Genomic DNA, 25,851 nt, shown 5'->3' on the forward strand with positions numbered 1-25,851 from the left:
AGGGAGGTCCTGCTGCCACACACAGGCAGGGTGTTTGGTCTGTCCTGACAAGCGGGTCTCCAGCCTTCGCAGTGCTGTCTGGCACATGGCAGAGCTCAATCACCTGGCGACCATGCTCAGATGAGACCGACGGGAAACCAGACTGTTGGTCATGTGCAGGGAGAAGGCCTTTCGGGTCCCAATACTTGCTTTCCTGACCAGCCCCTTCCCCCTGGAACCTAGCGGGGACACCACATTATGACCAGAAGCTTGTTTGGTGAGCCGCGGGCCCGCTGGACTGGCAGATGCCGGGAGGGCTCCGGGCCACCAAACTTGGCTGCTCAGGCCCAGGTGCCAAGGGCACTTCTTCCATCCCTGTCCCCAGTCTCTCTCCCAGTCTCCCTCTTCAGGCTCCCTTTGCCCATTACACCTTGGTCTTTCTTCAGGATTGCACTTAATCACTTTCTCTGCTTCTCATTCTGGCAGTTATCCCATAACCACTGGCCAGCCAGCGGCGTCCCCAGCCAGGTCAGGGTGCACCCCCAGGTCTGGCACCCCAAGAGCAGCTGGTTAGAAGTTTGTCCGATGACTGACAAAGACCTAGGATTAGATTCTGGGGTACGTCCCAAACCTTTCAAACTACGATTAAACAAAACGCAATCTCTTGCATAAGGACCTATCTAAAAATGGGCTAATGCTGCCCACGGTATTTGTGACCATGGTGAAGGAGCACCACGCCCTTGGGTGGTAAAGTCCAAGCGTGTTCATTCTAGCATGAGCACTGGGCAAGCGCTGCTGGTACCACAGTGCTCCACGAGGTTGGGGGTATGATGGGGACCAAGAGAGGCAGGCACCCGTGGAAATCAGACTGAGTCCTGACTGTGCTGTTCACTAGTTATAAGATCTGGTGTGGCTCTGAGAAACAAACTAAGGGTTTTGGAGGGGAGGAGAGTTGGGGGGTTGGGTGAGCCTGGTGGTGAGTACTGAGGGCACGGTTTGCATGGAGCACTGGGTGTGGTGCATAAACAATGAATTTTGGCAAACACACACACAAAAACTAAATTAAAATAAATTTAAAGAATAAAATTCTCTAAATCTCCCCCCCAAATCAAAACAGCATATGCCAATAAAAATTTAAAAATTTGATAATTCTTAAAAAAAAAAAAAAAAAAAAAAAAAAAAAGACCTGGTACCCAGTACACACTTCCTCAATGGCGAAATAGGAGCTGGAGCCTCAGCTTCATTCACTGCACGACCGGGAAACAGTGAAGAGAAGGTGGCCTATGGGACACTGAGTTCTTACAAAATAAGTAAAAGTTATTGAAATTCACTACCCCGTAAATTAAATCAGTGGTGAAAACAACTCATTTCCAAGTACAGTCGAACCTCATTATTCAGATTCTGTATCTGTAAATTTGCCTGGTTGCTAAAGTGTATCTGTAACCCCCCAAAATTAATACTTGCGCTGCTTCTACAGTGGTCCGGGGACACGCACAGGGCAGCAAGAAAATGTGGAGGCGCGGGATGCACATGCTCCCATCAGAAGCCGAACAGGGTGCTACCCGCCGCTTTCTAGTTTTCAGCTCACACCGCGAACAACTGTCCTTTCCACGGTCTGTGTTTTCGCCTCCTGCACTTTCGGTCAGTGATCCCACAGCTTACAACGGCCTCTGGCCACAGCGCCGTCCAGTGCTCCCAAGGGCAAGAGGGCCGGGCCGTGTCCCCCGGAGAATCGTGTGCGGCTGCTAAGCTTTGTTTAGCAGGAGTCCGTGTTGTTGCCGTGAGTTCGTCGTTAATAAATCAACAATATGTATTCAAATCAGACGTCTTTAAACAGAAACATAAAACAAGCTCATGCATTCATCATCTGATGAAAACACTGTGACCAGAGGCTCACAGGAGCCCCACGCCGGGAGCAGCTTTTCCGTATCCGCTAATCCACTATTCGCGGTAACTTGACAGAACCGGATGACCGTAGTAAACAATGAGAACGGGCTATTTTTCTTCAAAGAATGGATTCTACTCATCTGTCTGACACAACCTTATTTCCTTCACCCGTTCGACACGTGCACTTAGAGGCTACCGGCAGCGTCTGCTCCAGGCACGAGGAGGGAGGGGTGAACAGGGGCCAACAGCTGGTCGCGTGGAGCCGAGGGCCCTGGGCGGCACCGAACAGTTCAGGGTCAGGCAGAGGAGGGGAGCCAGCAACGGAGACTGAGTGAGGGGGAGAAAAACCAGGCCCCCGTGACCCCGAAGCTAAGGGAAGATGCTGCGGTACAGAAACATCCACTGTGCCCAGAGTGGCTGTGCGGCGCGGTCACTGAATCTGGGGTGACCTTGACAAATCTTGACAGAGAGGTGGAGGCAGAAGGGAACATGAAAGGCAGGGAGGAAGTGAAGAAGTGTGGCCACGGCAGGAGCCGAGCTATGAAGCGGGGAAGAAACACGGGGAGGGCTGGCAGCCCGTGTGTCGCTCACACGTATCACCATACGGTTGAGGCGTCTGTCCTCACACACGAGCTGCCCCGTGTGTCAGTGGAGTGACTGAGGACGCGGTAATGACTGGATAAACGGACAACTGGAGGGGGACCGCAACCTGATCCGGGTCATGTGTGACAGTCAGCAGCTGACACGGCACTCATGGGCCAGCACGGAGAGCTTCCTCCCCTAAGAGCAGGAACAGGACCGGGTCGCCCACTCTCGCCACGTCTATCCAACACAGAGCTGAAGCCCTGAGCACAGCCAGAGGAAAGCAAACAAAGTAAAAGGAGGCAAGAATACCCAACGGGTAGAAAAATCTCTTCAAGACGGTGCTGCGAGGCCTGGACGGCCGCACGCAGAAGGATGAGCCCAGACCCCTTCCTCACACCGCACACCAAACAGACTCTAGATGGACTGAAGACTGAGATGTGAGACCTGAAACCACGAAACTCTCAGGGAAAACATAGGCAGTGACCTCTGTGACATCAACCTTGGCAACATTTTTCTACATGTGTCTCCTCGGGGAAGAGAAACAAAAGCAAAAATAAACTATGAGGACTGCACCAAAATAAAGTGCTTCTGCACAGCAGAGGAAATGAACAAAATGGAAAGGCAACCTACTGAATGGGAGAAGATATTTGCAAATGACATGTCTGATAACGGGTTAATAGCATATATATATATAAACTTGGCTCAACCAAATAATCTGATTTAAAAATGGGTAAAGGACCTGAACAAACATATTTCCAAAGAAGACAGACATGGCCACCAGACACAAGAAAAGATGCTCAACATCACTAACCATTAGGGAAATGCAAATTAAAACCACAATGAGATACCTCCTCACACGAGTCAGAATGGCTATCCTCAAAAAGAAGTCACAAATACTGGTGAGGATGTGGAGAGAAGGGAGCCCTGGTGCACTGCTGGTGGGAATGTGAGCTGGTGTAGCCACTCTGGAAAAGAGTACGGAGGCTCCGCAAAAAATTAAAAATGGAAATACCGGGGTGCCTGGGTGGTTCAGTGGGTTAAGCCTCTGCCTTTGGTCATGATCAGGTCATGATCTCGGGGTCCTGGGATCGAGCCCCGCATCGGGCTCTCTGCTCAGCGGGGAGCCTGCTTCCCCCTCTCTCTGCCTACTTGTGACCTCTGTCTGTGACAAATAAATTAAAAAAAAGAAAAATGGAAATACCATATGATCCAGAATTCTACTGCTGGGTACTTACCCAAAGAAAATGAAAATGCTACTCTGAAAAAATGTACGCACCCCTACATTTACTGCAGCACTATTTACAATAGCCAAGACCTGGAGGCAACCCAAGTGTCCCGGATGAACGGACGGATAAAGCTGCGGTGGCCACGCACACTGGTGAGTATTCAGCCGTGGAAGAAGAGTGAGGTCCACAAGGACGCACCAACAGGCTATTATACAGAGAGACGAATACCACGTGGTTTCACGTAGGTGTGGAGTCTAAGAACAGAACCAAAGAAAGACTCATAAATACAGGGGACAAAGCGGTAGCTGACAGAGGGAAAGGAGTTGGAAGGATGGGCACGAATGGGTGGAAGGGAAAGGAGGGAGGCTCCCAGGATGAAGTAAGCCACGGGGATGGAAGGCCCAGCGTGGGGAATGAGGTCAGCAGCGGCGCAGGAGTGCCGTATGGAGACGGGCGGTGGCTGCAGCTGCCGCGAGCGAGGCATGCCTTCAGAGTCGTGGAATCACGACGTTGTACACCTGAAACTAATGGAACGTTGTGTGTCAACCATCCACCAGCTAAAAAAAAAAAAAGCAGGTAGGTAGATCAAGATATATAGATACGAATCACTGTCCATCCTGCCACACGAGTTGGCAGTTTTTTTCCTACTTTGGAGAGAAAAATCTGTCCTGCTTTTCCAGTAGACTGACTGATATAATCTCCCTGGGATGTGCAAAGAGCTCAATCAGCCACAGGCACGGCAATGCTAATCATGGGATTCTAACAGAAGCGGTCCTCTGGCCTCGCCATATGACCGTTTTCTTGAAGGCCTTAAAATGGGAAGGGGGCATATCCACATTGGAAAAGAAGTAAAACGATCACTACTTGCAGATCACATGATACTATAATATGGAAAACCCTCAAGACTCCACCAAAAAATCATCAGAACTTACAAATGAATTCAGTAGTCAGAGAAGACAAAATTAACATGTAGAAATCAGCTGTGTTTCTATAAACTAATAATGAGCTATCAGAAAAAGAAACTAAGAAAACAATCCTATTTACAACTGCATTAAAAGAATATCAAAATAAGGGCCCCTGGGTGGCTCAGTGGGTTAAAGCCTCTGCCTTTGGCTCAGGTCATGATCCCAGGGTCCTGGGATGGAGCCCCGCATCTGTCTCTCTGCTCAGCAGGGAGCCTGCTTCCTGCTTCCCCCCACCCTGCCTGCCTCTCTGTCTACTTGTGATCTCCGTCAAATAAATAAATAAAATCTAAAAAAAAAAAAAAAAAAATATCAAAATACCTAGGAATAAATTTAACCAAGGTAGTCAAAGACCTGTATTCTGAAAACTGTAAGACACTGATGAAAGAGACTGGAAAAGACACAAATAAATGGGAAGATAGTCCATGTTCATAGATTGGAGGACTTAATATTGTTAAATGCTCATACTACCCAATGCAATCTAGAGATTCAACACAATCCCTATCAAAACACCAAAGGCATTTTTTACAGAACCAGAAAAAGGAATCCTAAAATTTATATGGAACCAGAAAAGATCCCACACAGCCAAATTAATCTTCAGAAAGAACAAGAAGGCTGGAATTATGCTGATTTCAAACTATACTGCAAAATTACAGGCACCAAAACAGTATGGTATTGGCACAAATACAGACACAGAGACCAACATAACAGAGAACCCCGAAGAAACCTCACCCATACATGGTGAACGGATCTACGACAGAGGTGGCAAGAATATACAATGGGAAAAGACAGTCTCTTCAAAACACGGAGCCGGGAAAATTGGATCACTTTCTCACACCATACACAAAAAAAGTTAAAAATGGGTTAAAGACCTGAAGCCATGAAACTTCCAGAAGACACCACAGGCGGTAGCTCTCTGACCTCGGTTTTAGCAACATTTTTCTGGACCAGTCTCCTCAGGCAAGGGAAACAAAAGCCAAAATAAACAAATGGGGTTATTTGAAACTAAAATGCTTTTGCCCAGCAAAGGAAACCATCAGGAAATCGAAAAGGCAACCTACTGAACGGGAGAAGATACTCGCAAACCATGTATTAGATGACAGGTTAATATGCAAAATATATTAAAAAAAAAAAAACAACTTAGACAACACAACACCAAAAAACCAAATACCCCAATTAAAAATTGGGCAGGGGACTAGAATAGACACTTTCCCAAAGACATACAGATGGTCAACAGGAACATGAAAAGATGCTCAACATGACTAATCTTCACAATGTGGCAAGTGTTGGCAGGGGCATGGAAAATAGGGAACCTCTGTACACTGTTGGTGGGATGTCAATCAATGCAGCCACTTTGGAAAAGTAGAGAGGTTCCTCAAAAAATTAAAAATAGAGCTACTGGGCACCTGGGTGGCTCAGTGGGTAAAAGCCTCTGCCTTCCGCTCAGGTCATGATCTCAGGGTCCTGGGATTGAGCCCTGCATCGGGCTCTCTGCTCAGCGGGCAGCCTGTTTCCCCACCTCTCTCTGCCTACTTGTGATCTCTCTCTCTCTCTCTATCAAATAAATAAATAAAATCTTTAAAAAAATAAAAAAAAAATAGTGCTACCAGAGGCACCTTTGTGGCTCAGTCAGTTAAGCATCAGGTCACGATCTCAGGGCCATGGGATCGAGCCCCTAGTCTGGCTCATGCTCAGCAGGGAATCTTGAGATTCTTTCTCTCCCTCTCTCTCTGGCCCCCACCACAATCTCTAAATAAATAAATAAAATTAAAAAAAAAAAAAAACCCACAATGACTTATCACTATGCACACATCAAAATGGTTAATATTAAAAAGATTAGTAACAGCAAACACTGGTGAGGACACAGGCCCAGACTCCCATACAGCACGGGTGGGAATACAAAATGGGACATCCTCCTAGAGGAGAATCCGGAAGTTTCTCATAAAACAGAACACACTTTGCCCTCTAGATATTGACTTAAGAGAAATGAAAACAGGTTCACAAGAATGTTCATAACAACTATACCCATAACAGCTAAAATTGGAAAAACTGTAGATGTTCACAATAGAAGGACAAACCCATGTATTCACACAGCGGGCAACTGAGACACGTATGGAAGTAGGAGCCCTCAGAAACACTATGTGACTGAAAGAAATCGGACCCAAAGAGTACACACTGCATTTTCACGACGTTTTGTTACAGGCAAAACTCAACTACAGCCTGGAAAACCCGGAACACGCCTTGCCTCTTAGGGGGCGAAAGGGAGCTGGAGCTGATGGGGGGCAGGAGTATGACGGAACTTTCTGGAGTGACAGTAAGCCTTGATATGTATGTATGATTTGTCAAAACACAGAATGTTTACTTAAGATTTATGCAGTCCATTTTAAGTAGATACTACCTCAAAATAAAACAAACAGCGCCCCCTAGTGAGTAACATTTACAGTGGCGTGTTTACGGGAAGTATGCACTGATGCCTGCGATGCCCGGGGAAAGGCCCACACAAGACGGACAGACGGATGTGTGACAGGATGAATACCGGGAAGTGTTAATGAGACTCTAAGGGGACATATGGTGCAGCTGTACCAACTTCCCTGTGTTTGAAAATGTCCATGAACAAAATGGTGGGAAGAAGACAGCATGTGTCATTCATCTGCTTAAATCCGAGTGCAGAGAAAGTGAACAAGTAGTGGGTTGGGGTGTTTGCTTATTTTTTCTACCAACTACAAATCTGAAAAAATTTTTTGAAATTTTAATGGAGGAAAAATAGTCTATGTAATTTTAGAATGTTTTTAAATGGGGGGATGCGGGAGGTCATAAAGCTTTTTTCAACTGCAAATACTCATAAAAGAGAACAGTATAATAAACCTCCTATACCCATCGCTTGGAACACATCTTATCTTTCTGCCATTTGGCTTCAACTATGTTTTTCTTTTCTGAAGTTTCAAAAAGAGGCTCATTATTATCTTGACGTTTCACCCCAAATACTTCAGCAAGTCCCTCTAAATAACAAAGGACATGGGAAAACCATCTTTCCAGCCCATGAATACAAATGAAAGCTATCATAACATCAAATACATTCCAGGTCGATCGAGTATTTAATGTAAAACACAATACCAAAGTACTAAGACACCACCGGAGAATGTTTTATGCATCCCCAATACAGGAAACGCCTGTCTAGAGCCTTTCTGGTGCTCCAAAGCGTGGAAGCCTTCAGAGAGCGGACAAATCATCTGAGTAGGCAAAAACTCAAGACTCCAACCCAACAAGAAGACCATAGACAAGGTCAAAAAGCAAACAATCCAGGGGAAATATTTGCAACCTGCAACAAGTGGCTGATTTGCTTTAAATCAGTCAAATGGGGCGCGGCTGGGTGGCTCAGTGGGTTAAGGCCTCAGCTTTCGGCTCGGGTCATGATCCCGGGGTCCTGGGATCGAGCCCCACATCGGGTTCTCTCCTTGGCGGGGAGCCTGCTTCCCCGTCTGCCTCTCTGCCTGCCTCTCTGCCTACTTGTGATCTCTGTCTGTCAAATAAATAAATAAAATCTTAAAAAAAAATCAGTCAAATATATTTATTTATTACCAAATAGTCCAATAGAAAAACAGGCAAAGGAACAGTTAAAAAAAAACAAGAAAGAAACAAGCAGTTAAAAAAAAAAAGCACATGAAAAAAATAGAGTTCCATTTCAGGTACGATTTAAGAAATGTAAAGGCAAATGAATGTATTTTTTAGCTCATTACTACGAATTTAGATCATTACTATGAATGTTTGATAATGCCCAGTGCCACAGTCAGAACACAGGCACCCAGACCCTGTTAATAAGAACCCTTTTCAAGGGCGAGTCGGCAGTATCTGTCCATTTACACACGTTCTTCTGTTGATCCCATCTTCCTAGCTCTGGTTTACATGACCGCTCTACTCACAGTGGGCCACAGAGAGATCTCACCCAGCAATTCCACTCAGACGGGTGTCTCTCTCCTCAAGAGACAAGAAAACACGCATCCACACAAACGCTCACAGCGGCACCATTTACAAGAGCCGAGAAGGAGAAGCCCCCCGGCATCCCTCAACAGAACATGGTGTGTCCGTGGAAGGGGATATTGCTGGGCAGTGAAAGAAATGAGGTGCCAAGACAGGCTCCCACGTGGATAAACCTTGAAAACATTCTAAGCGAGAAAAGCTCGCCGGTCACATCGGACTCCGCTTATCTGAGCTGCCCAGGGCCGCCGGCGTGCCGTGGCAGAAAGCAGATAGGCGGCTGCAGGGAGGCAGCCAGTGGCCATGGAGGGACTCGGGGTTTCTTCTGGGGAGAACTAGGTCTTCAAGTTAGATTACGGTATGCTGTACAACTTAGGAAATGTATTAAAACCCACTGACTTGTACACTTTAAATCAGTGATTTTTACAGTATGTAAGTTACATCTTGAAAAAGCTGTTAGACAGCACAGATGGGGCATCTGGGTGGCTCAGTTCTTAAGCATCTGTCTTTGGCTCAGGTCATGATCCCTGGGTCCTGGGATAGAGCTCCGCATCCAGCTCCCTGCTCGGCATGAAGCCTGCTTCTCCTTCTCCCACTCCCCCTGCTTGTGTTCCCTTTCTCGCTGTGTCTCTCTCTGTCGAATTAAAATAAATAAAATCTTTTTTAAGTAAGTAAGTAAGTAAATAAATAAATAAATAACAGCACAAACGATTGCAGAATTGGGATTCCGGCCAATATGTTAAGATGCAAGGTAAGAAGTGTAGGCAGCAGGGGTGGAGGGTGGATGCCAGTTGCTGGGTGGCACCGCCTGGCAGGGGTGGGGGTGGGTGGGGTCTTCTCGGAAACTCCAAGGCCCCGAATCCTAGAAACCTCCCGCAGGCCTCGGGGTCTCAGAAGCCATCACAGCTCTCGTCAGACTTCCAAAGGAGCCGGGAACCAGGAAAAGCCCAAGGTCCTTGTGCAAAAGGCAGAGTCAGGTGACCCTGCAGCTAACCTGCTTCCGTCCCCACTTGGGAAGCGGTGACCACACACAAGGACCGGCCTTGGGGTGCCTTTCTGTCCTGCACCAAGGGCCTCCGCCTTTTCAGAAAGAAACACACCTTCACAACGCGCCCTGCCTTTCTGCACTGTCGGTGGTCAGAGCCAGTTAATTTTCTACTGCAGGATTCCAAGAAGCTCTGTAACATTCTTACAGGATACCTCACTCCCAAGAGCACCTTTAAACATGTAAACACGGGCAGTCACTTCCCACTAAATTGAAGCAGACCCAACACGGCCTTCCCACGCAACTATGGCACACCAGCCATCAACCCGTAACCCAAGGGCCCCGCATCCAATGAACGCAGGATAAAGAAGGCTAAATGTCTGTGATTCTTCAAGGTGGCCTGTCACGGAGACTCGGGCCCCAATAAACACTCCCCTGACCCACCGACCCCTAAGAAAGTCTGAACATAAACCTCAGTGACCTCAAGTGTCGCTGAAAGCTTGGCCTTCAAGGCCCATTCTAGGAGGCCTTGGCTACAGTTTCTGACAAATGTTCTTCCCAGAGATTGCCCATCCAAAACTTCATTTAAGAACGCAATTACTTGATTTAAAAAAGAATGCTGTTTTGCTTCTGCAGGTGCTGCTTAGAGCTGACAAGGATAAAACTTCTAGAAACCAGGAAGAGACAAGACGCACGTCCAAACAAGGCATGTCTGCCGGACGCCTGCAGCTCTACGGAGAGGCAAGAGCCCGCTCTTCATCACAACGGATTTAGGCAGAGAAAGGTCGCTGGATTTCTCCCCCTAGGATCCAAAACCATGTTTCACAGAAATGAATATTCTAACCAGGGTTGTCTGTCAAATCGGAATGATCTCAAAAGCACCATTTCTCAGACCTTCAGGGGCAGGTGACGGCCTGTAGGGTCGACGACGGTGAGTCTTCAGGTGACGGGTGCTCTATGTCTGGACGTCTGGCTGGTGACAAAGCAGGTGCTGGTCACCTTTGTGCAGGTCAGAACAGTCCGCCTCAGCTCGATTTCAGAGCTCAATGCTCCTGAGGTATGTTTTCTTAGCTCAGACACTTAAAAACGCAAACATACACAATGTAGAATGTGAAAAGCCAACTTTTCCTCCCAACTTATGGGCTACTCTACAAATAACATCTACACACCCTTTATTTTGTCTACGGGGGAAGGATTTCACTGCAATCCTGTTTCAGGGAAGGGAGATCAACACATCTGCACGTTATGTATTTATCTCCACACACACAAGGGATAGAGAGTGGAGAGAGAGAGAAAGAGAGAGAATAAAAGGACAAAAGGGCACAGGCACAAACAACAGGAAATGCATACATGGGAGTTCCTGCAACTGCAGAAATTACAATATAGACGGGAAGAAAATCTTCCACTATTTCTGGGGGAAAGGCTTTTGTTTGTTTGTTTGTTTGTTTGTTTGTTTAAATCACCAGCAGAAGAATGAGCAGTTGTTGATTCTGTTCTTCCCAAGACCAGTTCTGGCTCATTCTTTCTGTGACAGCAGCAGCGACCGAGAGCAAAGATCTGAGTTTGTGACATGCAGCTGAGATTACACGTCTGCACGAAACCTCGAAGCATCACGTGTATTCTTTGCTCTGGGTCTATTTGTAGAAAAATTCCAGAAACCAATCTTGATTCAGTAGCTGACCTGTTTCAGAACATTCTTTGATTCTTTGATCTACTCAATAAAAGTGTGTGTGGGAGGGGCGCCTGGGTGGCTCAGTTGGTTAAGCATCTGCCTTCGGCTCAGGTCATGATCCCAGGGTCCTGGGATCCAGCCCCACATCAGGCTCCCTGCTCGGCGGGAAATCTGCTTCTCCCTTTCCCACTCCCCCTGCTTGTGTTCCCTCTCTCCCTGTGGCTCTCTGTCAAATAAATAAATAAAAACTTAAAAAAAAAAAGTGTGCGAGAGAGAGGAGAGTTAGACAACGTTCCAGGAGAAAAAGAATCTCATCACTTCCCATTTAAAGTATTAACCCTTAAAAAAATTCTTTGTCTGTTTTCATCACCTATTTCTAAGGGTCAAAGTTCACTGAGAGAAGACCAAAGAAATCTTCCACCTTACCATGTTGGTCGCTAAATACCCACTCTTTCTTTTCACAGTATTATCAAGACATCACATTTTGTTCCACCAAAAACCTTTAAAAAAGAAATGAGGCACCAAGAATCAGTAAATAAAGTTCAAGGGAACAGATGAGTGATTGAACTGATTCCATCTGGGGAAGGGTAAAGACACCCTTTCTCAGCACTGAGTCTCTGAATGCGGGCTGGGGGTGGGGGATTCTACGGATTTCAAAGCAGGTGACTGACCCTAGTCACTACAGCCACGCTTTCACTGCACAATTCAGGGGCTCACTGGGGCGAAGAGTTAGTAAATGTTTTAGTCATTCATAAAAGCCCGATGGAATCCAGAGATCAGGCTACCCTTCTTTGAAGAAATCCCCTGCAGGGAACAATCCTATGTGGGACCATGGGAAGGTGACCAGTTTGGAGATTTTTTCAAACTACTGCCAGCCACCTGAGATAAGCAAGCACACGAGTTCCCAGCCGTTTTATCACCCAGATCGCATCTTCGAGCTACATACAAGAAAAGAGGCTTTTTGAAAAGAAGATTTAGTAATCATCAGCAGGCCAAGTCTGAAGACAAAAAAAGGAGTAAACTCTAAGGCAACCCACAGGAAGTATGAGTCAGAGACATTGGACAGCTCCTGGGGGAAGGCCTGGGTGCTAGCCTTTGGGGCAGCAACAAACAACGGAGAGGAGAGAAGTCCGCCACTCCACTGATGGAGGAGAGGGGTCACCCGAAGGGCTACTAAGGAGAGGGGGCCGAGGCCTGGAGGGAGGCTATAAACCCTCTCCCCTAGTGGTGGACCACAAGAACTCCTCCATCTCAAGCAACAGGCAGAAGAAGTGACATTTCCCCGACATCTTCATCTTATGCAACAGGGGTGGGAGGCGGTATTTGTGTCTGTGCTTGTCGCCGTGTCCCCAGCCTAACACTGGACACAGATACATGTATTCTGTTGTCTCTCTCCCCTTAACCACAAGTGTCAAGGGGACAGGAACGTGGCCACTACAGCATCTCCATGTGCAGAATAGGGCCCGGCACACAGCAGGTTCCTGAGATGTGTTCATGGAGTGAATGGAACCAAGAACGAAGGAGAAGCCTGCTGGCCCTACTCGCCCCACCTCCCCCTTCTTCAGAGCTATCGGCAGGCAGAGTAGAATTCCAGAATGGAACACCAGACCATCAAGAAAGCAAAGTTGGCAGCACTGGAACAGTCGCTCAGGAGGGAGATACTGACATTGTTAATAAGGAAGAAATTCAACGGCACAACTGCATGCTCACAGAGCTAAAATGGTAAGTATTCAGTCTCTCCCTGAATGCACACCCTGTGTGACCAATTACAAGAAGTATGCTGTGTGGACAGCTCCTAATTCTCTAACAAGGATTCTTAACGGAGGTCAGGCCACAGGCAGGTTTCGGGGCTGCTTATCATAGACAGAGAAAATACTTACAAACTGCATGTCTTGGGGCTCTGGGTGGCTCAGTGGGTTAAGCCTCTGCCTTTGGCTCAGGTCATGGTCTCAGGGTCCTGGGATCGAGCCCCGCATCGGGCTCACTGCTTGGCAGGGAGCCTGCTTCCCCCTCTCTCTCTGCCTGCCTCTCTGCCTACCTGTGATCTCTCTCTGTCAAATAAATAAATAAAATCTTCAAACAAAACACCCACATGTCTGACGAAGGACTAGTATCCAGAATATAAAAAGAACTCTCAAAACTCAACATCAAAAAAGAAAAACCCAAATAATCCCACGAGAACATGGGCGAAAACGTGGACATTTCACTAAAGAGAATATACGTGTGGCAAATAAGCATGCGAAAAGATGCTCAACGTCATTAACTGTTAAGGAAAAGCACATCAGAACCACAATGAGACCGCACTGCTGATACCTACCAAGATGGCCACAATGAAAAAAACTGGTAACACCAAATGCCAGCAAAGACGGAGGAAGTGGATCTCTCATACATTGTCAGTGGGGAGGTAAAACGGTACAGCCACCTGGAAACTACTTAGGCAGTTTCTTTAAAAAGTAAAAAAATGGGGGGGGGGTGCCATATGACCCAACATATACTCTTAGGTATCTATCCCAGAGAGATAGAAACTTACGTCTACCCAAAGCTCTGTTCACAGCAGCTTTATCTGTAATCGCCAAAAACCAGAGTCAGCCCAGCTGCCCTTCAACAGGGGACTGGTAAACTGTGGTCCGGCCACACCCATGGAATACTTCTCAGTCATAAAAAGGAATTACCGACATACACACAACGGCTTGGATGAATTTCCAGAGAATTATGCTAAGTAAAAAAAGCAAACCCCAAAAGGTTATAATCTTCCATTCACACAGCATTTTTGAAATGACAAAATTTAAGAAACAGAGAACAGATTTGTAATTAGCCAGGATCAGGGTGGGGGGACAGGAGGAAGACAAGTATGGTCATAAAAGGATAGCAGGAAGAATCCCACCATGTCGGAACTTTCTAGAGTCTTGCTTTTGGTAGAACAGGAACGTGCAAGGGCGTTAAGACCGTACAGAACTTATAAAAACTCACGTGCGTACAAGCAGAACTGGGGAAACCCGAATGGGAGCGACGGGTCCCGTCAATGTTGATCTCCTGGCTGTTGACACTACCCTGAGCTTTCACACAACGCTACCACTGAGGGAAACTGGGAAAAGGGTGTAAGGCATTTGTATTATTTCCAACATTTGCACGTAAATCCAATCACCTCAATCTAAAAGAGGTCAAGTTTTTAAAAACAAAAATAAAGAACAAAGCGTATTACAAGCTCGCCTCTATAAAATGAAACCACACACAAAAACAAAAGTATACCTTTACGTGTATGTTACATGTGTGTAACTATGTTAAGCGCATAGGAAATAAGTTATGTATATAGGAAGAGCCCCAAGCTTTCTAGCATAATCGCTCTGGGGAGGAGGGGTCTGTACCTCCCATGCAATCTCCAAGCACAACTTACACAGACACACACAAACGAAAACCAAAGAAACCCAGGTCTGAGATGAAGCAGTCTATGTAAAGTCACAAGTGAGTGACTGAGCATGAAGTCAAAGCTCACACGACCCTTCCACAGTCCCGTATCGCCTCTGACATGTGGGTGACCCGACTGCTGGAAGACGACAACAGAAGAAAATAAATCATTCCTACAGCAGCTGTGAGGTTTTCCACTTTCTGGAAGCCCTTTAGAACCGAAACCAAAGTGGCTTACACAATGGCATTTAAAGTGGGGAGGAATGACAGAATAATACATACAACATGGTATCATGTGTTAGAAAAAAACCACCCATAAAACAAATGTTTCTATGCGTACCCGTGGAAGTACGCACACGCACAGACCTTGGAGGACACGTACCATCTGTGGGGATCGAGGGACGAGAAGAGTACTGGTCAAGGGGTCTCGGGGCTTCAATCACAGTGTCAGAATTTGAGAATGCATTCCAATTCAAGTATCATTTATCTTTTTTTTTTTTTTTTAAGAAAGGGGAAAAATAAAGCAAACACTTACTGCATTCATAGATCTGTTCCAGCTTATCCACAGAAGAAAGGGAGAAAAATTTATAACCGGACTTACTACCAACAGCTAGGGACCTGCAAAAAAGCCAAATCAGAAATAAGAGCTGATACGTGTAGACAGTGATAATGCACAAATTAGCTCCAAGTTACCAACCAGCAACCACCATCTCTACCAAAAATTTGCACCAATCATTTCAGATAGTTTGCGGTAGGTGAGTGGTGGCTGGGCAGGAAAGGGGAAAGGGGCAGGGCGAGACGGCCCGGCTCACAGCCAGGGAAAGGTGAAGGTCAGCGAAGTACAGGCAGTATTCTTGTCTAAAGCCTACAAAACCTTAAAGATAAATGTGACAAATGAATGGAAGTAATCGGCCCTAAGTCAGCGGCCCCCTCTGAGCAGAGTGGGGTGTCTCAGGTGATCTCATCTACATGCGAGTCCAAAGGCTAACTGAGCTGACGCCCCAAACTTTAAGCAAAGACAAGGACAGTGCAGGGGACGATGACACCCTTTGGCCTTTCGGCCAGACCCCAGCAAATGCAGTTTGACCACCTGTGTTACGCCTGGGCCGGACAGTGGGGTGGAAACAAAACGGAGCAAAGAGCTAACTTAGAATCTGGCAGCGGACTGCACAGCTGACCTACGAAGAAAAGGTGAAGCCACTCACCCCTGACACCAGCCCCCAGGTGGTGGCTGAGAGGCCCCAAGGGACCTCGCGGGCCCTCCAGGCCCCCAACACAGGAGCCAAGGGACACTCCATGAAGGTTTTCCTCCTCAGACGATTACTACCCGCTGGAACGTGACTGACCGCAGGAAAAAAACAAACAGAAGAAAGCCCAGCTTTGAGACACAGAAGATGAGCCAAGGAAGCAGGAAGCGTGGGACATGCGAGGAAGTGGCTACTGGGACTGCTGTGAATTCAGTGTCTGGGAGGACGTGGAGACAAGTGGAGGCAGGAGACAAAGCAGAAGACGAGACCAGGAGTATCTGCACAACAAGAGAAAAACCAGGGCCCCTCTAATGGCCATTTCACCTATTAAAAACCTTATTAAAAACTTGAGATTTCCAACCTCTCTTTCATCCATGTGCAGGAGGAGAGTACATTCTAAGAACGGAGCTGCTTATAAACACTATTAAATTTTTAAGCTGTAATGGGTTTCTACATCTTAGATGTATAAAGAGAAACAAAACTCCTTCTACCAGTCTGTTTTTTGGGGGAAAAAAAACCTTCGCTGTACTGAATTAATTGTATCGATGAAGCGATTAGGTATTGTTACCTGTAAATATTTTGAAAAGCAATAAAGGTGCCAATAAAAAAAAAAAGAGAAGAATACCTAGGAAAGCTAAAAAATACGACAAACTCTCAGCAATCTACAACTTTTGGAAAGTTGGGTGTTTGGGAGAATGTTTTCCAGATAACTAATTATTAAGCACCAATACCCGCCCCCCACCATTTCGGATTAAAAAATGAGAAAAAGTCGCTCTTGTACTATATGCTTTCCTGTGTTCCTATCACAAGGGGATGGGAAATTCTTAACATCTTCCGGGGCTCCCATCATTAAACTTACCCTACTATTAGAATACAGTGACCCTCTCAGATGCTAGTAAGGAGTTGAGGGTTTTGTGTACTGACCTCAGATGGCCAGGCTGTAGCGCTGAGTTTCTAAATACATTTTCCACCTTTTGTTCTGCTGACAGGTGTCACTTCCTTGTGGCCCTGCCCCCAACATTAACAGCCCCTCTCCCATTCTAATTCCTTGTTGACTTAGGAAGCAAATCACCAAGCTTATTGGCCTTATATATAAAAGAAGCTTAGAGAGGGTTTCTTCCATGGGCAGAGTTAAGGAGCTTTAACTAGTTAATGAGAAGATGGATTTTGATGCTGTGCTCCTAACAGAAGAATATGTCAAAACTGGGCTTTGGCGGGGGGGTGCCTGGGTGGCTCAGTGGTTAAAGCCTCTGCCTTCGCTCAGGTCACAATCTCAGGGTCCTGGGATCGAGCCCCGCATCGGGCTCTCTGCTCCGCGGGAAGCCTGCTTCCCCCTCTCTCTCTGCCTGCCTCTCGCCTACTTGTGATCTCTCTCTCTCTCTCTCTCTCTCTCTCTGTCAAATAAATAAATAAATAAAATCTTAAAAAAACAAAACTGGGCTTTGGTGATCAAACATCAGAACTTAGATGTTCTTACAGATATTCCAAAGCTGATTTAGGATATTGAACACTTGAGCTAGAATTTTAATTGCACGGTTTACAAAACCTCAATCAGCCAAAAATGTAACCAAAAATATTTCAGTTATTTCGATTATTTTTTGACATGCATATATGCTATAATACGAATGCATACTTTATCAATAAAGGTAGATGTTTTTAAAGGGTGGTAACACCAGCAATCAGGTTCATACATCCCTCTTTGGGGAACGGTCCTGTTTTTAATAATTTCTCATGATTTGCCTGACCATACAACGGCAGACATACTAATGGGAGAGGCAGAGTAACAGAGAAGTTTGAGATTTCCTTCTTACATAATCTTATTCCCCAATAAACGTTTGTGTGTGTGTGTGTGTGTGTGTGTGTGTATGAAAGAGAGAGATCTTTTATTGACAAAGGGAAAACCCCCAGCTCACTATAATAGAAAAAAGGACAGATCTACTCAAGCCCCTACACTTCACTACTACACCCCTGCCTTCAGAGGTGCCTGCTGTCAAAATCGAGTCCTCCATTATATACCCTGGAGACAAGGTCCAAGTCCTCTGCCAGGATGGGAGAGGGAGTGCTTCTGGAACATGCTTGGGGCCAATCCTCTGTATTGTCATCCCGTCCCCCTGTATCCCACTTCTGGAGCTTCCCTAGACTGCCAATCCTGAGCCTGGGGATTCTGCACTTTAAACTAGGCTGGCTCTCCGCTTTCTCCACTAGTAATCTGGGAGCCACGTTCCTTCACTACTTGTTAGCTGCCAAAATGTTGCTGCTGGTGACTCCTTCCTTACCGGTCTCAACCTTTTAAAATATCTTTTGGTATTTTATTGGTTGATATTTGTAGTAGGGTTTTGGGAGGGAGCCAAAATAAATGCTCATGTATGACCCACCCTCTTTAACTGCAAGTCTGTCGCTAAATTTAAACTTGAGTGTACACTATCTAAAAGGCAGTGATTGCCACTAAAAACAAAACAAAACAGCAAAAACAAAAATACCCTCAAATGTGAATCGGATCTCTTTCTTAACTCCTTTTTTCTTTTCTTTGCCTTCTTATCAGTAATTAGTCACGAAAAGCTTTCCCTTTCCGTCACCTTCTTACTTGATTAAAGGGTTGCATAGCATCTGTCCACACCCATAAAAAGGAAACCACCTGAACTGCTCACCTTGGGCCCTCGATAGTAAGCTAGTCGGGCAGCAGGCCCTTCCCTCAGCTCACAGGACTTCCACCCCGGATCTCCACCTGGATAGTCCTGCGGCCTTGAAAATTCCACAGGAGCCAAAGCAGAATTCATCCTTCGTCCCCAAATTGAATCTTCCTCTAACCTTTCCCCCATAATGGAATCACTGTTCACCCCAAACCCAAACCAGAGATTTGGGAGTAACCTTAAATGCCCTGCACTTTCCACATCCCATAGGTCACACCAAGTCCCAACGGCTGACCAGTCTGCTCTCCACGGGCCACTGCTGTTGGACGACATCCTCCTGGGTGACTGTCCTGCCTTCCTCCAACACACTCTCTACCCAGCAGGCAGAATGACCTAGAACTTTAAGGCTGAAAGATCCTTAAAATCCATTCACAATCAAGCCTCTCAATTTACTGATGAGGAGAAAGTGGAGACTAGTGACTTTCCCAGAATAATCTCTGTAACCTAGAAAAATCTCATTTAAACAAGCGTCTCTATAACTTTTCCGGACACTAACAATATCAATGCTCCAAACGAAAAACTTGGAAAACCAAGTCCCTTTCTTTCGTCTGCCCCTTTTGGAGTGTTGTTTAAAACAGACGTTGCCGAACTACGGGCTTCCCACAAGCTAAGAGGTATTCAATGGAGGACTTCAGTCCTTGACATTTTCATTTAAGTGACACTCTGCCACTTATTAGTTTGTTAACTTCAATTTCAAAAGCCAAAAATCCCCCCAAAATAAACCTTCCACACTGTTACTTCCAGAAACTAGGATTGGAACTAACCAGACAATAGGTGACTGAGATCAGCTGTTTTAGTGCTTTCACTGCTCTTGCTTAAAAAACAAAACAAAACAAAACAGGGGTGCCTGGGTGGCTCAGTGGGTTAAGGCCTCTGCCTTTGGCTCTGGTCATGATCTCAGGGTCCTGGGATCGAGCCCCGCATCGGGCTCTCTGCTCAGTAGAGACCCCACTTACCCCTCTCTCTGCCTGCCTCTCTGCCTACCTGTGATCTCTCTGTCAAATAAATAAAATCTTTAAAAAACAAAACAAAACAAAACTTATTCATACTTTCAGGGAAAGAATCCTAGAAAAATGAGCACACTTTCTGGACAAAAAAGCAGGATATAGCTTGCTATACAAGGAGTATTCTTTGTTAAGCCTTCCTGTGTAACATACACCTATTCTAAGTGAAATGGCTTCCAGATTTTCTCACTCAATACAGTGAATGTGGATCCCACACCAATAACCTTTGTCTTGTGAAAAACTGTGTTCCTCTATAGTTTCTGGAGTTGGATAAGGGAGGCAAAGGGGTAAACCGTGCAGCCTTTCCTCAGGAACTCGTGCGTTTCTTTAGGACAAATTACAGTCATTTTAACTGATAAACTTCTAGTATAATCTTAACTTACCCTTAACAATTTATGTTCATACTCTATTAAGGTCTCTGGCAAGTCCAAATTAGGACACAGAAATCTCAGAAATCTCTTGAACTTCAGGACCCACTGAGGAGTGGGGAAGCACATGATTTTCAAGTGTGAAAAGGTCTAATTTCAAGCCAGACTGATACAATCTATTATATATGGGATTTGTAGCCCATTTGAAATGAGAGCCAAAGAGAACACGTTCTCATATTTTATTTACTTTCAAATAAATAATGGGTAGTGAAAACCTGAGAAAAAAAGGTAGAAAATGTTTTGGAAATTCACTAATTTATACAGGACATAAAAACAACCACGAAGCTACCACTTCTTACCGATCTCAAAATACTAAGGGCTGAAAAACCAAATGACAGATGGTTTGAAATGCTCTATTCGCTTCTTGGATGAATATAATATAGTCTATCCCAATTACAACCATGTGCAACAGGTTGTCCAAGATGTTTCTGTTGTACTGGTGTTTGGTCACACAGTATGCTTCTATATCTGGCTGTTATAATCTTCAAAGATTGCTACAGTATGATTTCTAAATTCACTGTCCTCAAACTCCTACCTTTTAGGTAGAAAAGACAGTGGGGCAAGGTGGGAAGATCACTGGCAAAGAAGTCAGTCCCATGCCCCCCTCCACTATTGGCCAAGTGGAAGATCCAAGTACAGCTCTGGACCTCTGTGAACTTCAGGTTCCTCATGTGCAGTCCCTGAAGGAGACTGGCTTCCTTTCCACCCTCGGTGGGGTCCCCCTGCCGGACCCTCTGCACTAACCTCCCAAATCTGGGGAGAGGCTGCTGAGCACCTGCTGCTTGCCCTTCCACAATGAACTTTTCATTAAAAAAATTTTTTTTTCTACTTTGCTGATACCATTCAGCCAGTAACAACTCAATCAACTACTTACTATGAAGCCAATGACCCATTCCTCCTCACTTACATCACTTCCTCTTACTCACTTCCCAAGATGGCTCTCCTCCCTTCCAGTTCCACAACTCCTCCTTCCTTCTCCAGAAACTTCATCTATTAACTATCCTCACAGGCCACCCACACAGCCTCCAAAGAATCAGCCTCAAACCCACATGGGTTTGGACAAACACCGTTCCAAACCATGGGTGGGCATCAGTGGCCGCTCTTCCCCTTGGGACATCCCCAAGATGTCCCTCTTGGCTCAGTTTCTCCCCAGATCAGAGGCCAGGGTTATTGCTAAATCTGTTTCTTGCTCGGGCAGGACATCAAAGTCGCCTAAAAAAGAACAGCGAGACAGGAAGTAAAAGAAAGCAAAGAAGGGAAAGAGGCCCTAAATGATGAGGCGACTAGGAGAAGGGCCTGAAGGAGGGAAAGAGTGGAGGAAGAGGGCTGACGATGCAGGGGAGGTGGAATACAGGAAGAAACGCACTCTCACTGCTCCGGAAGCGTCTGAGACAACAGGTCAAGCCACAAAGTTGTGCCCCAACTTTGTGAGAAGGGAGGTCCCACAGGGTAAAGCAACCTTTCGGTGGGTGGGTGCAACACCTCCCTATCTCCATCACTTTCCCCGCCCAGAGATCGCAGCTCCAGCGCAGCGCGCGGAGGGTCCCCGAGCAGAGCGCCCCTCCCTCCACGCTCCGGGCCCGCCCCCAGGGGCGCCCCCGCCCTCCCCGGCCTCCACGCCGAACCTCCAAGGCCCGATCTCGGGCCCGGGCCCGGCCTCGGGGTCGGGGTCCCGCCCGCTACAGCCCCGGCCCCAGGCTCCCGCCCGTCCCGACCCCAGGCCTCGGCCTCCCGATGCCCGCCCGGCCTTACGTGTTGTCCTGGTTGAAGTTGGCGAAGAGCAGCTGGCCGGCGCCGGCCTCGCCGCTCTGACTCGCCAGGTTCATGGTGGGCGCGCGGCGGGCGGGCCCGCCCCGGGGCTTGCGCGCGAGAGGGCGTGTCGGGTGCGCTCAGGGTCGGCGCCGGGCCCCGCTCGCCACCTCGCTGGCCGCAGCTGGCTGCCCGGGGATCAACCGCCGCCTCATCCCGTGCCCGCTCTTGTTTATGCTCCGGAGCCGGGGCACTCTGCGCGCCTGCGCGGCCCCGCCTCCTCGGCGCACAGCCTCCCTACGGCGCAGGCGTACTGCGGAGGTCCCGCCCCTTCACCTCTGGCCGGGGCCCGGGGTTCTGGTCGAACACGCGCACGCGTGGGGACGCGCCGGCAGGGCTTGCTGGCGGACCCAGGGCGGCGCATGCGCATGGAAAAGAATAGGTGCTCGGTACACTCCATCACTTTATCAATATTAAAAGGGCCCGCCGTGTGCCAGTCGTGCTAAATATTTATGTACAGCTTACAGCAACCCTACTTAGAGAACACTGCATTCCCATTTTATAGATTTGAAAACTGAAGCTCAGAAAGACTAACCTCTTTGCCGAGTGCTGGATCCGAGAACAGAAACCCCCTTCCTCAAGGCCCACGCGGAGGAGTCCACCTTATATATATTCATACATGAAATAATATTTAGGAAGTACCTTCCATGTGAACTAAATGGGCCTCCTTTCCCTTAGAGAAATTACAGATTACTTGTAATTAAACACAATTACAAGTCGGGGTACAAGAGAGCTCATAATGAGGTCACTCAACCTAGACTTAAAGGATAAGGACCGTGCAGTCAGAGAAGGCTTCCTGAAGGAGGAGAGACCTGGAATTTGAATCGTAGGTAACCAGTCCAGGGAGATGGAAGCATTCTGTATCGCAAAGGTCCACAGATGAGAGTGTGTCCCGGGAATGCTGTGCTCAGTGTGTCTGAGCTCGGATGGGACGGCGAGCGAGACAGATTTGACTTGTGAAATCGGAGGTGGCCAAACCAAGTTGGGGGTTGTTAAGCTACATTAAGCAAGAGACTGAACATTATCCTAAGAACAATGGGCTGCCATTGAAAATACTTAGGCAGGAGAACGGCACAATCAAATTTGTGGGTAGGGAAGTTATTTCTAGCCACAGAGTCAAGAGTGCACTGAAAATCGTTGAGGAAAGAAGGGTCTTTTCTATAAAAGGTGCTGACTCTCCTATCTCACACCAAACTCAAAAACTAGTTTGAGATGGATGGTAGACATAAATGTGGGGGTAAAACAGTAAGCCTTCTGGAAGAAAACATGGGAGAATGTCTTCATGACCTTGGGGTAAATAAAGTTTTCTAAGCAAGTACTTTAAAAAGTACTAACCACGATATAAAACATTAATCTTCATCAAAATTAAGCACAACTGCTTACCAATAGACTATCAAGAGACGTTGAGAAGGCAAACCTCAGAATGTGTTACATATACTTGCAATACATATATTTGCAAAATGAGTTTTGACAAAGGATGTCTTTCCAGAATGTTCAAAGAATTTCTGCAAATCAGTAAGGAAAATACCAACTCATTTTTTTTACTGGGCAAAATACTTGCGCACAGGCACTTCACAAAATAGCAAAATGGCTAATGAGCCCCTGAGAAGGTGATCATCATTAATATTCATCAAGGAAATGCAAATTAAAAGCAAATGAGATACTGCGTGCATCTACCTGTTAAAATCAAATAGAAACAAAGACTAGCCAAGGGCACCTGGGTGGCTCAGTTGGCTAAACATCTGCCTTCAGCTCAGGTCATGCATGATCTCAGGGTCCTGGAATTGAGTCCCACGTCAGGTCCCTGCTCTGCGGGAGTCTGCTTCTCCCGCTGCCCCTCCCACCTCCTCATCTTTTCTTTCTCTCTCTATCTCTCTCAAATAAATAAATAAAATCTTAAAAAAAAAAAAGGGAAGAAACAGAGACCAGATTTGAAAATACTCAGTATACAAAACCGGTTTAGTCAGACAAGCAAAGTTTAATTTAGCTTATTTTGCAAGACAGGCAAGGCTAACTCGTCCTGAGTCACTTCTTGCTGGTGTCTCTGAAAATCATAAGCGAAACAAAGTAGTTCCCCAAAATTGATATGTGATAACTGCTAACCAGTTTTCTTGCATTTGAGAAAATTCTAATATCATAACCAATCACTGTGAAGAGTGAATAGTCACTGTAGGAGCTGCTGTATAATGATATACCTCTGAGGGGTGCCTGGGTGGCTCAGTGGGTTAAGCCTCTGCCTTTGGCTCAGGTCATGATCTCAGGGTCCTGATATCAGGGTCCTGGGATCAAGCCCCGCATGGGGGGGGGTCTCTGCTCAGCGGGGAGTCTTCTCCTCGCCCGCCCCACCTGTCTCTCTGCCTACTTGTGATCTCTGTCTGTCAAATAAATAAGTAAAATCTTTTAAAAAAATGATATACCTCTGAGGGGCGCCTGGGTGGCTCAGTGGGTTAAAGCCTCTGCCTTCGGCTCAGGTCATGATCCCGGGGTCCTGGGATCGAGCCCCACATCGCGCTCTCTCCTCGGCGGGAAGCCTGCTTTCCCCTCTCTCTCTGCCTGCCTCTCTGCCTACTTGTAATCTCTGTCTGTCAAATAAATAAATAAAATCTTAAAAAAAAATGATATACCTCTGAGCCTCCTAACATGTTTCGGTTTGAGTACTCCTTGTTTGCAAACTGTCTCTGGTGTGTACACAATAACTTTTTCTAATTACTACTTCAGTGATTTGTTGATTTTCTTTTTTTTTTTAAAGATTTTATTTGTTTATTTAACAGAGATATACAAAACAAGAAAAGGAACACAAGCAGGGGAAGTGGGAGAGGGAGAAGCAGGCTTCCTGCCAAGCATGGAGCCCAATGTGGGACTTGATCCCAGGACTCTGGGATCACGACCTGAGCCGAAACCAGACGCTTAACGACTGAGCACCTCTGACTGTCATTTTTTATTCTGAACTTTTGACATCCTCTATTGGCTAAAATTAAGATAATTGACCTGGCCCCCCCGGGGGGGGGGCTCAGTCATTAAGCGTCTGCCTTCAACTCAGGTCATGATCCCAGGATCCTGGGATGGAGCCACGCAGGGGGCTCCCTGTTTGGTGGGGAGCCTGCTTCTCCCTCTCCCTCTGCCCCTGCTTGTGTTCCCTTTCTCGCTGTATCTCTCTCTGTCAAATAAATAAATAAAATCTTTAAAAAAATTTTTTAAAAGATAGTTGACAACACAAGGTGTAGACAATAACTTTGGAGCAACTGGAACTTTCTTTCATACACTGTGAGTACAAGTCTAAATTCTTAGAATCAGGGCACCCAACTGGCTCATTTGATAGGATGTGTGACTGGAACTCAGGGTTCTGAGTTTGAGCCCCACACTGGGTGTAGAAACTGCAGATTACTTAAATATAAAATCTTAAAAAAATAGAATCATTTTGGAAACTGGACAGTATTTACTCAAGTTAAACATACATATTCCCTATGACTCAGCCATTTCATTTCTAGGTATATCCTCAATAGTGATTAGTGTATATTTCCCCCAAAAGACATGTATAGGAACACTCCTAACTGCTTTTTCATAATAATCCTAAACTGCAAATAACTGAAACATTCATCTATGACAGAATGAATAAGCAAATTGTGATACATTCATACAAAAGAATACTACATAGCAATTAAAAGGCCACACACACGTGCATGAATCTCACAGGTATAATACTGAGTAAGAAGAGTGAAAAGATACAAAAGAACATAATACTATATGAGTCCATCTATATGAAGTAAAAAACAGGCAGAGTTGTGGTTCCCTCTGGTGGGGGATTGATTGGGAGTAGGGAGGAGGGAGCCCACTGGAGTGTGGGAAGTGTCCTGTGTCCTGATTTTAGTGGTTGGGCATATATACATGTATATGGGCATACATGTAATATATGTAAATATAGAATATATGTATATATAAATAAATATATGCAAATGTATTTATATTATATATTATATAATATTTATATTATATAATA

At 46.1% G+C, this 25,851-nt stretch overlaps 1 protein-coding gene across 1 annotated transcript in view; it reads right to left on the bottom strand.

Moving 5' to 3' along the window:
* WIPI2 (WD repeat domain, phosphoinositide interacting 2) overlaps window positions 1-22,048 on the bottom strand; it is a 36,275-nt gene extending 14,227 nt beyond the window's left edge. Inside the window, exons 1-2 of the mRNA XM_032872764.1 lie at window positions 21,798-22,048; window positions 15,212-15,294 (exon numbers count right to left, since the gene is read on the bottom strand). Of these exons, the coding sequence (XP_032728655.1) occupies window positions 15,212-15,294; window positions 21,798-21,871 (157 nt within the window). The 5' untranslated portion in view covers window positions 21,872-22,048. The remainder of the gene's footprint in view (window positions 1-15,211; window positions 15,295-21,797) is intronic.
* Between the last annotated feature and the right edge of the window lie 3,803 nt (window positions 22,049-25,851).

Source organism: Lontra canadensis, unplaced genomic scaffold (assembly GCF_010015895.1).
Source record: "Lontra canadensis isolate GAN:19392208 unplaced genomic scaffold, GSC_riverotter_1.0 scaffold45, whole genome shotgun sequence".
Lineage (NCBI taxonomy): Eukaryota > Metazoa > Chordata > Mammalia > Carnivora > Mustelidae > Lontra > Lontra canadensis.